The 16467-nt window shown below is 39.9% G+C and overlaps 1 protein-coding gene across 1 annotated transcript; it reads right to left on the minus strand.

Moving 5' to 3' along the window:
- Positions 1–3784: 3784 nt before the first annotated feature.
- adra2db (adrenergic, alpha-2D-, receptor b) lies at positions 3785–9049 on the minus strand. The gene has a single exon (XM_034093413.1). It carries the CDS (start codon positions 8628–8630, stop codon positions 7359–7361), a length of 1272 nt encoding a protein of 423 aa, XP_033949304.1. The 5' UTR covers positions 8631–9049; the 3' UTR covers positions 3785–7358.
- Between the last annotated feature and the right edge of the window lie 7418 nt (positions 9050–16467).

Here is a 16467-nt window from a genome sequence, read left to right on the forward strand (position 1 = left end):
TATTGATTCCCAAAAAGCGAACTACTTTGTTTTACGCTTTAACTAGTGATTATGTGTTCCTTTGTGTATCCTCTTAATAATTATCCTGAAAGAGTGGTAACTTGTAATATATTCATTTATTGGCTTCTTCGGGGAGTCACAGCTGTAAACGCATAACTCACATAGTATACATTTGTTGTTTGGAAAGTTGTTCCAATTACCATCTATTTGGAATTCACCTGGGGATTATTGATCTATGTTTTGGTCTCCACCGACTCCTGAGGGAAGTATTTGGTTAGCAGCTAAATGCTCCACTCTGTTCACCAGCTGGTCACTGACTAAGTGTCCATGTTTGTTGCTTAGCACACGGTGGGTTTATTTGAGCTTTTTAGCAGGAAAGAGTTCAAAATGTATCCCACCAACCAAAAAAATCTAAAATGCTAACTTACTAGCCTACTCTTGGGGACATGAGTAAAAGCATGCTATCTTCTTTTTACTGTAGCTTTGGAAATCACATGTTATCTTAAGATTTCATCCGTGCCAAGCTCATTGCAACAGAGCCGGAACATGTACACACTTTTTGGAAAGGATTTATACATTTGACAAGAGAAAACCCTTGCAGCGAACGTTTTGCTCTTGTCAAGGCTCAGTTGCTCCATTTTACAATCTGAAGCCCTTTACTTGTTGCAGTTGTGCATTTTAAACAAACATACTAAGCTTTAGTTAGTCCAGTGTTACTGGAGATGGTGTTAGTTTATATAATTCATTCCTGGTTCAACATTTAATAAAGAAAGACTTTTTTTTATATGCGCAGGAGAGTTGATGAGTCAAGTTTGCAGTGTTGTAAAACAATAAGTCAACTTTCTGCATCAAGTGCTGGTTGAAAGCGTTGTTACTTATAATAACCAGCTCATTGCAGATGCTATTCACTGTACATTATTGGCCTGAATACAATATGTATGACAAGAACAATTAAGTCAGCATAATTACAACACCTCCTGCTGTGAAGTGCCCGTGTCCCACCAATGGGTGCACTCAGCTGCTTGGAGGCCCAAGGCAAAGATAAGCTCTTGAAAAGCACCCACCCTTCCAACTCATTGAAACTGGGTCAGAGCAGAGTATGCATTGATGGGCTGCTGTTGTGAAGAACACTCGAGCTAGAAAAGTACACACACTGATTGGATCATGATGGAATTACTTATTATGTTGATTCAGCATTTACATTCCTGCCTTTTCTCCCTTGGCTCCTTACATTAGTTAAAGTGCACCTACAGTATCATGCTATTTTTAGGCAATAGCATAGGTCTCATATATATATATATATATATATATATATATATACAAATATATAAAAAATATATCTATGAAGTGTTTTGCTCAAAATACCAAACAGATCACCCATTCTAGCCATGCCTCATATCCCTCTATTTCACTTCCTGTTTCAAAAGTGCTGATTTTTGTGTATAAAGCTTTCTCTCTTGCCGGTTATACCACAAGGTGAGTTCCTTTTTATTTCCTGCTTATTCACACACATGCTCTCCAGTACAGGTTAGCTCTGAGTGTTAGCGATGCTAATGTAAACACTAGGGGTGTAACGGTACACGTACCCGTACCGAAATTATTCGGTACGGGCCCTTCGGTTCGGTACACATGTGTACCGAAGTGTACCGAACGAATATAACGTAAAAAATTGAGAACCTGAACAACTTCTTGGAAGTAATCTCAGGTGCTGCGTCGCAGCATTCAGAGTAATTTCCTCACATTGGGCTCATCGCGTCATAGAGCGAGCAAGTCATTTCATTGGATGAGAGGGCATGCTATGAGAGCTGGTCAGAGGGATGCGTTCATTTTTAGTCAGTAATTAATTTGAGGAACTGTCGAAAATTAATGGCGAACGCAGATAAAGTTGAGCTCGAAAATCCTCCAGCATCATTGAAGTCTCCCGTTTGGGAACATTTTGGTTTCGCAGTTACGTACAAGGATGACGGACAAAGACAGGTGGACCGGACCAAAGCTGTTTGTCGGCATTGTTCAACTAACATTGGTTAAGCGGCTGGCAATATATCAAACTTGCACACTCATTTGAAAAGGCATCACCCGAACGTGAATATAACCGGTACCAAAGGAAAAAAGACAGAAGTGCAAACCCAACTCCCACTAGCATTTAGCCTCCACCACTCGCAAAAACTTCAGACCGAGCCAAAGCTCTTACAAACGCCAAATATCCTTATGTTGCCATGTTAGCAAAGCGCTACCTGGCTGTATCTGCTACCTCTGTCCCTAGCGAGAGGGTTTTCTCCGCAACAGGAGACATTGCTAGTGCCAGCTGATCTGCCCTTTCGGCAAGCAATGTGGACAAGTTCATCTTTCTTTAAAAAAACATGAAATGACAAGCAAGTCCTAATGTCAAACTGGCTGCTCAGGTACTAGTACAGTACAGTTCAGATACAGATAATTTCAGTTCATCGAAATGCTGCACCTTAATGTTCATTTGATTATATTTTGTATTTATTTGAGTGAATATTCACAGTTTAATAATAATTAAAAACCCAAAACTAATAGTTTATGTTTTGTGAGTACTAGTACAGTAAAGTTCAAATACAGATTATTTCAGTTCATCGAAATGCTGCACCTTAATGTTTATTTTATTATATTTTGTATTTATTTGAGTGAATACATTATTCACAGTTTAATAATAATACAAAATAATATATATATATGTTTTGTTTTGTGCAAAAAAATTCTGCTGTACCGAAAACGTACCGAACCGAACCGTGACCAAAAAACCGAGGTACGTACCGAACCGAAATGTTTGTGAACCGTTACACCCCTAGTAAACACCGACCATATTACGTCCACAACAGTCGGGCATTGTTTGTTTGATAGGGCCGTGGGTCCACATTTCCGATATTACGTCATATCGGACGCAAATCTGTATCAGCTCCGTTGTACCCCCGTTTTTAGAGATTTGGGTACGGAGGAAAAGAGAGGATTTTTATTTTTCTGACGCTGCGTGAGTTCCCTGACACACCGGGGACACATATTTATGTATAAAAGACATCAAAAAGTGCATTTAGCATGATAGGTCCCCTTTAAATGGTTCCTACAGAGGTGATTGTAAATATATGATTTCATATTTTAACATGGCCCTGTTGGATACTGGATTCAAATGTTTTTTTACTTACTTAGAGGAAGCAATTAATCCATTTTTAAATCAGTGTTTCTTTATCAAAATTTGAATTTGTAGTAGCCTTGTAATAAATGTGATAATGTACATCAAGTGGGTCATCAATGTGAAATGAACCTATTTGGTAGATGTAAGATCCCTTCCCTGTCCGTGCTCATTTGGAATTAATGACCCATTCGCTTTACATTTTGCCTTACATATTGTATTTTTAGTTCCCCTTTTGTGCAGTTGTGACCTACCTTCACCTTATAGTAAGCCCAGTCCATTTACTGTTTTTAGTTATTGGATGTTGTGTAGTATCACAGGTCAAAGGTGAGCCTTTAATGGTGTTACTTCTATGCCACAAAGTGGATAAATGGACAAATATGTCAGAGCAGGAGATGTATGTCTGTGATGATGTCAGGAATAGATAACAATAGGGGAAGAGAGATGCATTATGGTCCAGCAGGGCATCATCCCATTAACCTGCCTCTGTAGAGAAACAGGGGAAGCACTGGAGCGTACCAAGAGCAGTCCCTTCAACCAGAGATTGTGAGAGGAATACAGTACGCAATTATTCACTAGAAAATTAATCACAAAGGTTTACTTTGGATTTAAATATTGCCTGCAAATGCCTGCTAGAAATGAAAGGAGTTTTATTATCACACAAACTGCTGAGAAAGCACATTGACTTTATGGAATAGAGTGTGTGGGGATGGATACAATATATTCACTGATTTTTAAAGACAGACAACAGCAATACTATGATCGGGAAAAACAGAAGCCTTAATGTCTACAATACACATGTTTTTATGAATGGCACCATCTGTTTTCTGTCGTCCTTTCATCACACTCAATTCTGTATGTAGTGGAAACATTGTGAACATGTTGAAGCTGCGAAGACTTGAATATAAAGTAGAATGAGATTGGATGGAAATATTTTGTACACTTTTTTTTTTTTAAATAAATATACAATGCTCATTCAAGAATGAACAAATTGTGATGAACAAATTGTGATAAACAAATAGACACAGCCACATCTCCCTTTGAAAAACTACACTTTCCTGAATATTTGTGTGCCTAATGCAGGAATTCAAGCAAAACAACATGAGGAGGAAGGTCTATGGATTAGGTGTCCATGGTTACACATGGTTTACAGGTTTTCCAACGCACCACAAATAATCAACTACTACACAAAGTTGTTTCTTCAGTTTCAGTTTGTTTGAACGATGTTGAGCCAATAAGCCTTTTAATAAAAATAGTTGTAACCAAACCAAGAGATTTCAGTTCGGTCAGCTTGTTTATCTACTTCAAAATACAAAGGCTGTCAAAGTTATTTGTCTTAATTTCGAGGATGTGTGCATGCAGAAATACAAACGCACAGCTCTCTAATTTCCTTTGACACCTCAAGTGTGATTGTGTTTAACGGGGCTGTATGTATTTCTTAGAACGACCTGGAGGGAGTGAGCTCAATCCCACCAGCTGATTTACACTAATGACAAACTGGCTCTTCTTCTCAAGATACGCAGCTTCCTGGAATTGACGCCACTTTTGGCCTTGCTCGCCTTCAACCCTTATCTTGTTAGAGACGATTGACAAAAGCAATTACCTGCATATGCAGCATTGTGCCTGACAAACAAGGTAACGTAGCAGAGGACAACAGCTCTCGGCATCCTTCAGCATCTCTCATCCTCAGATGCTGCCCTGATTTTGAAACATTTTAAGCATCTTTCCTTTGGAGAAATGTGACTGCAAATAGCATTGCCTTCAGTACTCAACAGCCCTGGCAGTCTGCACTGACCATCCACTCCTACCCTCCTTTAAAAAACTGCCCAAAATAAAACTTTCCCCTCATCTTTCTCCTCGCTCTCTTTAAGCCTTTGGATTGAGATTTGAGAGGTTAGGGGGCGTCACAGCTCTGCTTTCTCTTCCTGAACTAGAGTCTCACACTTTGTTTACAGTCTAGGATGAATAAAGAGTTCGGTATAATAAGGCCTCCAAATAAACAGACTACACACAACACTCATTTGATCTTGAATACAAATACAATAACAGAGCATTTATCTTGAATAGTGGGGGATTGTGAGAGATCTGTATTTGAGAACAACCATTACATAACAAGATATGCTGTTTTTACTTGTTAGTACTCTCACTTTGGTCGGAAAGATGCAACTGAGCTGAACTGTGTCACGAGAAATTCCTTCGAGAGATTAAACCCAACTGAAAGCAACATTAATACAGCATTGTGTTTCATTTTGCTGCAACAGAGCATATGATTGGAAAGCTAATTGAATTAGGAAGTGAGATTTAACAAGGGAGTTGGACTTCTTGTCAGATGGTAATCGGGAAGAAAATGACATAGTACTCATGTAAATATTTCCTCCTCAGGGAATGCAACAGGCTTTAAGAGTAATGACAGTGCTGTCTAGAGAAATGACATTATTTAACATATACACAACAGTTTCAAATTACATTAACACCACTTCCATACCAGTAATTGTTCAAGATGAAGATACAATGCTTTTTTCACTACTTCCTGTTAGTGTGTCTCGACCCAGACATTTAATATGTTTAGAGAGTTTATGAGTCCCTTTGAGATAACATTTCCTTCCTCTAACCTCTCCCAGACTGTCTGATAATCTTCATGAATAAAATAGTGCGGAACGTCAAGTGGAATAGGAAATATATCAACACCTTCACTCTTTTTGCCTTTAGTGATATTTTAACAACACCCTCATGAATATGTGCATACTTCACAGAAACAAATTCATTAACCTTCTTTAAAATTCCTTCAAACAGGGTGATTATCTTTGGCAGGCGCCAGTAAGCCGTAAGATGCTTTGAAGACATTCCTAAGAGGATATAAATAGTCTATCTATCCGCAGCACCCCCCTGCAGACAATAGGCTGATATGGAGCTGGCCAGCCTTCTTTTCACTACTTTTTTTCCAGAAGAAAGTACAAGAACTTCTCATGCATGTTTCGAAAAAAACAAAAACACATTACATATACAGTTTTGGTCCCAGATGCATCATGAAGCAACCAAGCCTGTGAGGTAAACAGTAATGTGCAGCAACCAAAACATTTCCTGTTCATGTATGTCATAGCTTTCTTAATATAGATTACTTTTAATACAGTTTTATAAAGCAAAGGATTACAGACTGAGGCGTGTGGATATTAAGCTCTCGTATTCAACCAAGGAGATTTGATGTTGATGGAAGTGGGACAATATCTGACAATATCTGTGCGACAATATCTGTCCTCTGGCATGTTCAGGAGTATGACTACAGCTAATGAAATCTACTGAAATGTGTTTTTTCTTGCAGTACCATGAATGAAACCAAAATCAGGCTGTGTAGCAGAATGGGATCTTGCATGGCCTTAATCTTGTTCAGTTATTGTGAGGTGTTGAAATTAAACACAGATGTATTGAGTTTTTGCACACACAGGCCTCAGCTTGGACATTGTGTTCTGGTGTGATGGTGCGGTGGGGGTTTAAGATTATACTCTTATGTAAGTTTGGGGGTTCACTGATAAGAAATGGCCTTGCTGTAGCTTAAACAGCAGCAAGCTTAAATACATGTGTGTCTAAAAATACTTGTTATAATACCAATTTGTACCACATGATAATAAACATAAATCATTTAAACCATAGGAATGTATTCTTTATTTTTTCCCCATGGCATGGGAAAAGGCATGCTACTATCCTGCTTATCCTCATGCTCATATCTTATATGATGGAGAGTAATCTTCTTTTATCTTTACACAAAACACCCACTGTGCACCAGCCTCCAGCTCTGGAATCACGCATTTTAAACTACATTCGTGACTTCAATTTCACCCTGACGTTGCTCTTTCCCCCGGCTTGCTGCAGTACGAAATATTGATCACATCTATAGAGGAACTTCTTCAAAGGTGCGTGTTGCAGGACTTTTTATACAATGACCTATATTACAACTGTGTCATATGCATCTAATGATTGATTAACCATGACCATGTTTGATGCATGCTTGCATCACATTTTAGACTTTGATGAACTGAACATATGTATCTGTACTTTTGTTTTGCAACTTCACATTTTATTCAGACGAGTTATATTAAAATGAATGTGGGGAGGGAACACAGTCAGTAGAAGAAGAATGAGTTCTTATATATACCCCTTTTTGCCCATTGAGTGAAAGTGGCAACCACTTTTGCCCACAGGATTCCTTTGCTTAAGTGCGTTTTGAAGTTCTGCATACGATTTTCTTGAAGGATTTCCTGAAATCCCTGTTGAAAATAGTGTATATTATAGGGTTCACAGAACTGTTGCAGTAGCCAATCCAAAAAAAAAGGTTGAAAAGTGCACCAGGGATGTAGCAGCTCTCTCTGCAGATAGCATGCAGGCTGTAGGTAAAGAAGAAGGGGAACCAGCAAAGCACAAACACCCCCATCACAACAGCAAGCACGAAGGTGAACCGTTTTTCCCTCATCTGGGCCACCTTGGTCTTGTTGGCCGCGGCCAGCTGTTGTCGCGCAGCTGGGTGATTCTGCTCCGGGGGGAGCTGCAGCGCCCGGGCTGAAGCCCAGGAGAGACGGCAGTTCTGAGGCGGGCAGCAGTCTGACCCCTCCACCTTTCTCCGCTTGTTGAAGCGATGATTGCGGGGTTTAGTATCCGACGGACAGCAGCTCTCCTCCAGGTCTATGTCATCCAGCTCCCCCTGCCTCCTCTGTTGACTCCCGGAGCTCTGGCTGCTCGGGCTCTCCGTCTCAAACCGGTCATTCCTGACGAAACATGTCTCGGACTGTGAGGGCTGCCTCTCCAGACCGTTTTTGGCCACGAATACGGTGGAGGAGCGCTGTTTGGCCACCTTATAGATCTTACAGTAAACTAGAATCATTATGAGACCCGGAGCGAAGAAGGACACCAGGCACGAGGAGAGGATGTACCAGGTCTCATCGTTCAGCAGACACTCCCGTTCATCATGTTTGGTCATGAGGAGAGGAGGGAAGGAGATGACAGAAGATATTACCCACACTATAGCGATCATTGACTTGATGCGCTTAGGTGTCCGCTTCAGGTTGTAGCTGACCGCCTTTGTCACTGACCAGTAACGGTCCAGGCTGATGGCGCACAGGTGCACGATGGATGAGGTGCAGAACAAAACGTCCAGAGCCAGGTAAAAAGCGCACCAAGTACTCCCAAAGTACCAGTAGCCCATGACCTCATTGACGAGGGAGAAGGGGATGACCAGTGTGGCCACCAGGATATCCGCTGATGCCAAGGAGACCAAGAAAAGGTTCTGGGGCGCACGGAGAGCACGACTGGTCAGCACCGCTACAATCACCAACACGTTACCGACAATGGTCACCGAAATAATGATGATAACCACACAAATGATGAGCGCAGTGGCTGCCCCGGTGTGTGGCAAGCCAAGCGGTGCTTCCGTGGTGTTCTCATCCTTGGATACGTTCCCCATCAACACATCAAACTGATTTAAATCCATTCTAGCGCCAATTTGTGCTTTCGGATCATGTTCGATGTTTGCCACCGTTTTCCATTCCAAAACAGCTAAGACTGGCTGTGCTGAACAGCCGTTCACTAATGCATGGTGATATGTTGTGCGTAACGCTCCTGGTCAGCACGAACAGAGTGTAGCCCACATAAGGCGCAGTACCTGCACACATGCATCTCCTCAAACAGCAACCCCATAACATAGGTTCTTCGATTTCTCCTGATGAGCACACAGGGTCCAGACAATATCAAAGAGTTTTGTATCCAACTCTCCACGAGCAGAGTCGCTCCTCTTCCGTCACATCGTGGTGCGTAATGCTGCTTTATTTGCGGTTCGTTGAACAGCTTCGCTTTGGAGACACAGTGCTGCTGCTATGAATGCCCACACAGAAGTGAGCTGACATCATTCCAACTTCAACCCATCTCTTAACTTAAAGGAGGGAGAGAGAGAGAGAGAAAGTAGGGGGGGGTTGGGTAGAGAAGAGAAAGAGAGAGAGAGAAAGAGAGAGAAGGGGTGGGGGGGTGAGAGAGAGCTATGGGAGGGGGGGGGCATTACAGGCAGTTGGAATTGAGATGTCTTTGAAATGTATCTTCAGGCTAGCCCCTGAGTTTGTTGCATTCGCACTCAGATGTTTTCATTCTTTTCAAATCTAACTTTATTAGTTGTCTTTTTATTTGTTTTTTTCTCAGCATTATAGGCCTTACTTCATTGCAGGTGAGTTGGAAAACACCAACAGTTTACACAACGTACCACTTTAGCTTTCCATTATAATCAATTGTAACGAATATATTGCAACATGTTCATAGCAGATCCATGACAGCGATATTTATGGTAATAATAATAATAATAATAATAATAATAATAATGATAATAATAATAATAATAATAATAATAATAATAATAATAATAATGGGTTTCATTTATAACGCACTACATATTTGAGTTAAAATCCCGAAGTGCTAGCAGTGAGCATGGAACAAAATAAAAACAGTATAACATGGAATGAATAAAAAGCAGTAAAAAACAAACAATAAAAAAACTCTGACATGGAAGTCGGAGTTCCTGATGGAAATAGTGGTTTAAAAGCACAGCAGGAGGTTTCTCTGAACTTTAGCAGCCCTGCATGGTTTCCAATTAGAATGTCATAGTGTTCAAAGCATAATTGACTGACCTGCTCTTACATTTTGTCTGTGAATTTAGTGGTACATTTGGTATTGTCCATCTTTGTAGGAGACCTATGACTTGTAAGGCACATTCATTATGTTCAGTCCATACACTGTTGTGAATAATGGGGGTGACCATACCTTGCTGAGAAGCTGCATCTGTTTGCTCTGAAGGTCTGGTTATATAACATGTATGCAGCCACTCGTAGAGCCAAGGGATATTTACCAGTCAGGAGGGATGCAAAAAGACACACAAGCGCAGTCAGGGGTCATTGTGAAATAAAACTATGGAATAAAATGTATTCTGAGCGGATGAGTCGTCTGTGCTCACCAGATGCACTTCCCTAATTTTGGATTTAAAGATAATCTATTTTGCAAAGTAAATATCATCTGCCAGAAGCCTGTCAGCATGGGATTTGCAGTCAGGCTTAAAGCTGTTCGATGGGCTAACATTGACGTTAGTGTTTGAGTGTGCGTCTGAGTTCATCCTTGAAAGTGAGTTGTCTGGAGGGTGAGCTTTCCTTGGTGGCTGCACTGAGACGAAACACAGATGTAGATTTAGAAGAGGACATGGAGGACGATTGGGACAACCTCGCTTCCCTCTCCATTTCCTCACAACATATAACAAAAACAGTGAAGATCATCTAAAGGGTAAATGTCACCATATATCAGTGTTCTGCAGACTGACCCTTAAGAGCACCTGCAGCAAATACACAGAAAAAACATCAGTAACCAACCACAAACTTTCTGTCTCACTTTATGACCTGAGAGGTATCCAATAATTAACATAATATTATAACTGTAACTAACAGAGTCTTGTTATATAATAATTGAATGGAATATGTTTCATTTAAACCTTCAGCTATTGTAAGCATTTGTTCCAAAGCAGAGAAAGACAGACAAGATAAAGACAAAAATGGACTTATTTTACTTACTATTCCTTTAGATAACCTTAAGGTAGTATAAGTATAAGCAATCTTACACTATTTTCTGCACCTGTATCTTCTCATGGCACACTGGAAATTATATAACAGATTGTTTTCCTGCTGACTTTTCTTTAAGGTCAAAGCAACAACAAAGTGTGCAGTGTTGTGAGTCCACTGGCTTTACTTTACAACAAAATGGTCTGGAGAGAAAGGACAAAACTGTCCCCAAAATACGGTCGTCTCCCTAATCCAAATGCAGAATTAAACTAAATCTCTATTACAGCTAAAAGTCAGAGCAGTTTCATGTGTGTTAACATGTGATACATCTTTTTTTTATTAATTAAGGAAACTATTAAGAGGCATAGGCACATGCAGATACATGTTTGTATCATAGACCAAAAACATTAACTCGTTATTACACACTGCATATCAGAGAAAAAAGCGATCTGAAGAAAGACTAAATATGAGAATTAATTAAGCAGCATTCCGTACTTTCTATTCCGAGAAATACAACAATACCCAGCATCCTGTCACTTTGGATCTAGCTTCCTGTTATGATGCACACACACCACACCTAATGAGCGGCGTACGAGGTCCCCTTTCCTGAGTGGCTTAAGGTCTCAGATAAATGGAGGAATCATACGAACATTAAAGTTTCCATTTTAGAGTAAAAAGCATTAATGAAGGCAACACCTCTTGCCTATTCACCATGATGTGTTTGACATCCTTTTGACACAAATGATCCCTTAGTGACGCACATGCCAGATTCGTTTACTATCACATTTAAAATATTACACAGGCCCTGCAGCCACCGAAACGAGCGGCACAAGCACAGTCATCCGAATAGCTCTAATTTCCGCCCACTACTCATCAATCATTACATTTGCACCGTGATTCGAAAAGTTTTTCCACTGCCAGCAGGTAATGTTGATTTGGTGTAAGTGATAATTACTGCCTCAGATATTCTTTATTAGCTTAGCAGTGATTATCAATAATATTGCTGAACACATTTGTGCCTTTTATAAACTTCACATGCAACTTTTAAAGTGAGAGTGTGGTTTATACACGCAGGCCTGAAGAAGACTGGTTAGTATGCTGACATAAGACAACGCTGATAACTCTGTTTACAGGCCATACACGACTGTGTGGATAAAAGGATCCCTGAGGTGGCATGTAGAAGTGACATTGAGATAGCTGTTTCTCTCACTGCTTCAATTCTCTTACCTTCCTGTTTTCCTCGAGGAGACTGTTTAGGCTGTGAGCAGAACCCACTGCTGCGTTATGTAACGTTCCAGGAATAAATGGCCCGAGGTGGTGTGTGAAAACCTCATCTGAGGTCGCAGGTGACTTGTTATAGTAAACACTTTCTTCAGGGAATTCAGCCAGCAGAAATTCAACTATGACCCAATAGGATTACTGCATAATATAGTGTACATTACAGGATCCTTTGCTCTTGTTAGTGTGTATACTTGTGGTAGATAGCTAACAAGAAGTGGGAGAGGACTTTGTATTTGTGTCACAGCCACACTGTGATTCACATATTCTTTTTTCAGAGATCCCACATCGTTCCTCATCTCCCACCTTCTTTAAGACTTGCTATTGCTGTCGGTAGGCCTGGCATGTCTGGATAAATACACGACTGCTGACCTTTATTGTGTCCCAAACAAACAAGATGTGAAAGTGCTTTCCACAGCTTTGGACAGGAATTTAAAATAAATGAGAATGAATGGGTTATTGAGGCCTTAAAGGTCACACATGTTAGCGGTGGACATTTTATATGAAATTATAGCTGTATCTTCGGATTGGCTTTAATCAGGGAAGTCCTCCAGTCTCAAAAGATATAAATATCGGCAAATCTGAAAATGATAATTTTTGTTATCTTTTAAATATTTCAATACTAAAGCAGACTTGCCATACTTTTCGAGATAATGAAAAAAGACCTCAAATATGATGAAAACATAACTGATCGACTTGTTTCGTCAGCTGCTCTCTGAATTGCACGAGGTATGAAAAGATTCTTCTTTGATAAAAGCTGTAATGGTAGTGTACGCATTCAGCAGAGGAAGGAGCTTTTAAAACAAAATTCCAAGAACCTATAATAAGCTTCCTGCAAAAACACTTCAGTTAATAAAATCCTCCATCTCATTTTTTAAGGATAGGAAGACTGGTAAAAAGCGACACATGTTTAGTGAGATTTGGTAAACTTCCCTGCTGATTGGTTAAAGAGGTTTAAATGCTGCAGCAAACACGCAGGTATGAGGGCAAATCAAGGCTTAGTCTGTCTTATATAGTCGGATCAATCCACTGTTTTTTAAGGTATTGAAAAGTCCTTCTATTTGATATATTTTGCCCACAAAACCCAAAGCGCCACCTCATCTTCACTGAACAAGTGGAGCAATGAGTCAGATATCACTATTGACTCACAAGAAATTATGATTTGGTCACTGTAACAAACATGAGTTATCAGATGATCTACACAAATTGCACATGAGAAAACGCAAACAAATAAATAACAATCGTTCAATGAATGAATTAGGGCCTCATGGGGCCTGTTCAAAGGCACCTGGTGGCCTTTGTTCTTTCCTTTGACCCTGTCTTCGGTCTCTGTCTTTCAGAGGGTACAGGTAGGTAGTTTAATTGAATACATGCACAAGTTGGCTTCCTCGGATTTACGTATTCTCACTTGCTGCTTTCTTACAGTTCTTTGTCCTGCTTTCTCAGTGAACGTCCTGCTTACCAAAGATAAGGTAAGACACCAGAGATGTGGTGTGAATAAGGTCATATTTATAGTCTATGGTCATACAATTTAAAGGAATGTTTTATGTAGCATGGCGAGCCATTTTTAACCCCCATTTAACCTTTTGTAGGCTCACTTGCTGCTGTTTTGTCTTCTGTTTTTGCTCTTTTGTCTTGCTGTTTTGTTGTGTTTTGCCCTGTTGTCTCGCCTTTTTACTTGTTTTGATTATTATTTGTTGTTTTAGGAACCAACTGAGATGTTTTTGTTCAACTTAGTTTGAGTTGTTTTCTTTGATTTTGTGAAGCTGAGTGTCGGTCACTGGAGGGGCCGCACTATTTTTTGTAATTAAATTGTATCTAAATACTTCTTGTTTGTTGCTTACTAACTAACGATCACCTAAGGACCTTTCAACAAGCTCGTTAAATTAACACTGAAAACGTTTTTAAACTTCATACGCTCTACACACCAGCTTGTTGTCAATGTTCTGCATTAACAATAAGGACAAAGTGCCGCTGTGCCTGCCCACAAAGCTGTTAGCATTGCTTTTGTGATAACATCCCAACGTCTTTGCATTGTGACTCTGTGACGCAGAGAAAGTTGTCTCACCAGAGAAAGTTGTCTCACCAGATTAAGTGCTATCACATTAGCCTCATGGTGTCCGTCCTCAAGTTTAAGCTGTGAAAATTGGGTAATTTGCCTCGACGCAATTCTTGTTAACTCCTAATCTTTACAATTTGCCACTTCTCTGACTCTGCTTTGTACACATCCCAGCTAGAAGTATGTTAGTATTCAAGGTATCCCTCTTCAGCCAGCGACCAGAGCAAGTGCTCATTAGAGCATTCATGTTAAATTGGACTTTGGCCTTATTCCCTTGTTATGTTTGCGTTAGCCTGTTTGTTATCACAGAAAACAACTCTGATTATAAACCGTGAGTGTTGTTGTTGGCACACAATGCTGCTCTGCAGACAATTGTTCAGGCCTCCTTACAAAACTCGAAAAAGGAAAAGAGGGCAATTTCTAAAATGATCTTAAGCCTGCTCTTTATTATGATTGATTCACTATAATGTTCTTTCCTACTTGATACAAATTGATTTGGTATGTGGTATAGCCAAGGCTTCCCCTTGGAACATACATTGTAATTTACAAGCTTCAAGTATCCATTAAATAAATCCTATTCTAAGATTATAAAAATAATCTATGCATTGAGGTTTCTTTTTACTTAGCATTTCTATCCTGTGCTGTATTATAGTGAGTTTGCCTACAACAAACCAAGATAAAGGCTAAAGCACTTTCAATTGCGGAAAAGCCACACGGTGGGGGGACACACCTTTTTTCTTGACCAGTGAGTTAAAGCTATGGTTTGTTAGTTATCTAACTGGGAATCTACACTAAATGTTCTCAATATTAAAATATTTTACTCAGATTCACTTATAGCCCAATGGAGAGTTCTTAACAATACTTTTTGTAGGCATAATGAACTTTTGTTTATGTGAGCATCCAACACTGAGCAGTTTGGAAGCAAGTCTAAATGAGACTGTAGGGCTACTATTACCTCAGTACCACAACGTTTACCTGACAAGTTTCTGCCTCAACTGCTTTTACATTCTTATTTTACTTCGGCATGATTTTTCAGTTTTCGGTTTTCCAGGGTGTCGTGTGAGTTTACTTCTCACAACTTTAACCCTATCACAGTTTGTGTTCAGTTCATGTGATCCCATCATTTTGGTTCCTGAAAATGCTTTATTCAAGGTCTGGTTGCACTAAGCTAAATCTCTTGTGTCACTTCTACCAGCAAACAAAAGAGATGATGCCATAATGCTGAAATGAAGGCTTCAAAAAGGCTCTCCACCTATGGATGACCACTTCTTATTTACAGTCAAGTCCTTCGACATAGTGTCCAGCAGTTCCAGCACAGTATATAACTGTCCAGTGAAGTACGCTGGTGTGACATCCCTCAGCATCTGAGGTCACAGATTGCAGGGTGAGTCATCAGGCTCTGGTCCAACATCAGCCTCCTCTGTCTCTGGACCTGGCATGCTCTGCCAATCAAATGAACCTTGTTAGGGGAACTGTGACGCGTGGCACGCATGGACTAAACCGCTTAAGAGAATGATGTAGATGTGGACAGCAAAAAAGCTAAATTAATAGGTGGTTGTTGGATACTTTTCAGACAGCTGTCCTGTGTTACCCATCCCTGTCTAACTATATCAGACTGCTTTCTCTTGTTGTCTCTTGTTCTTGTGCTGACAGCCTCTCTCTCCCTCTCTCTACTGTTGTCACATCTTATATCCATGAGATGTGACTCTCTGCCCGGACCATCTGGTATTGTCTTTTTGGGGATTTTCTTTTTTCTCTTGCACTGCTGCTCTATGGCACCTGTAGCTCTAGTGCTCATGTCCCTTTCTACATTACATTTCTACAAAAATGAACTACCCACTGGCGTCTGTAAAAAAGCTAGCGCAACCTTGGCATAACAAGCCGCAGCAATTGTTCGACTTGAAACTACTATAAGCCTAACTGACCTAATCACAAGGTTTATTGAATAAGTATCTTTGAAAAGGGGATTATGGTTTAAACACCAGGACTTCCAATTTGAGGTAAATGCTCAACATCAGCCTATCTATTTAATGCTACTTAATTTCAATACCCCATTAAAATTCAGAGGGAATTATTGTGTTTCTCCTCTTCTTTATTTAGAGTAATTGTTTGTAGTTACTTGTCTGATAAAGTAATGCATTTAAAATAAAAACAAAAGAGCATGTTAAACATCAAATCAAATCAAATCAAGTTTTATTTATATAGCACATTTATAAACGATTTTTGGTCGAGCAAAGTGCTGTACATATAATAAAAATAGCCTACAGTAGAGACACTTTACAGTAAATACAACAGCACAGTTTGTTCAGAATATCAGTGAGAAAAACGACACCATCTATCCTTAGACCCTGACATCGTACAAGGAAACACTTCCAGAGAAAACCCACAGTTTAAAGGGAACATGG

Source organism: Pseudochaenichthys georgianus, chromosome 10, assembly GCF_902827115.2.
Source record: "Pseudochaenichthys georgianus chromosome 10, fPseGeo1.2, whole genome shotgun sequence".
In the NCBI taxonomy this organism is placed as follows: Eukaryota; Metazoa; Chordata; class Actinopteri; order Perciformes; family Channichthyidae; genus Pseudochaenichthys; species Pseudochaenichthys georgianus.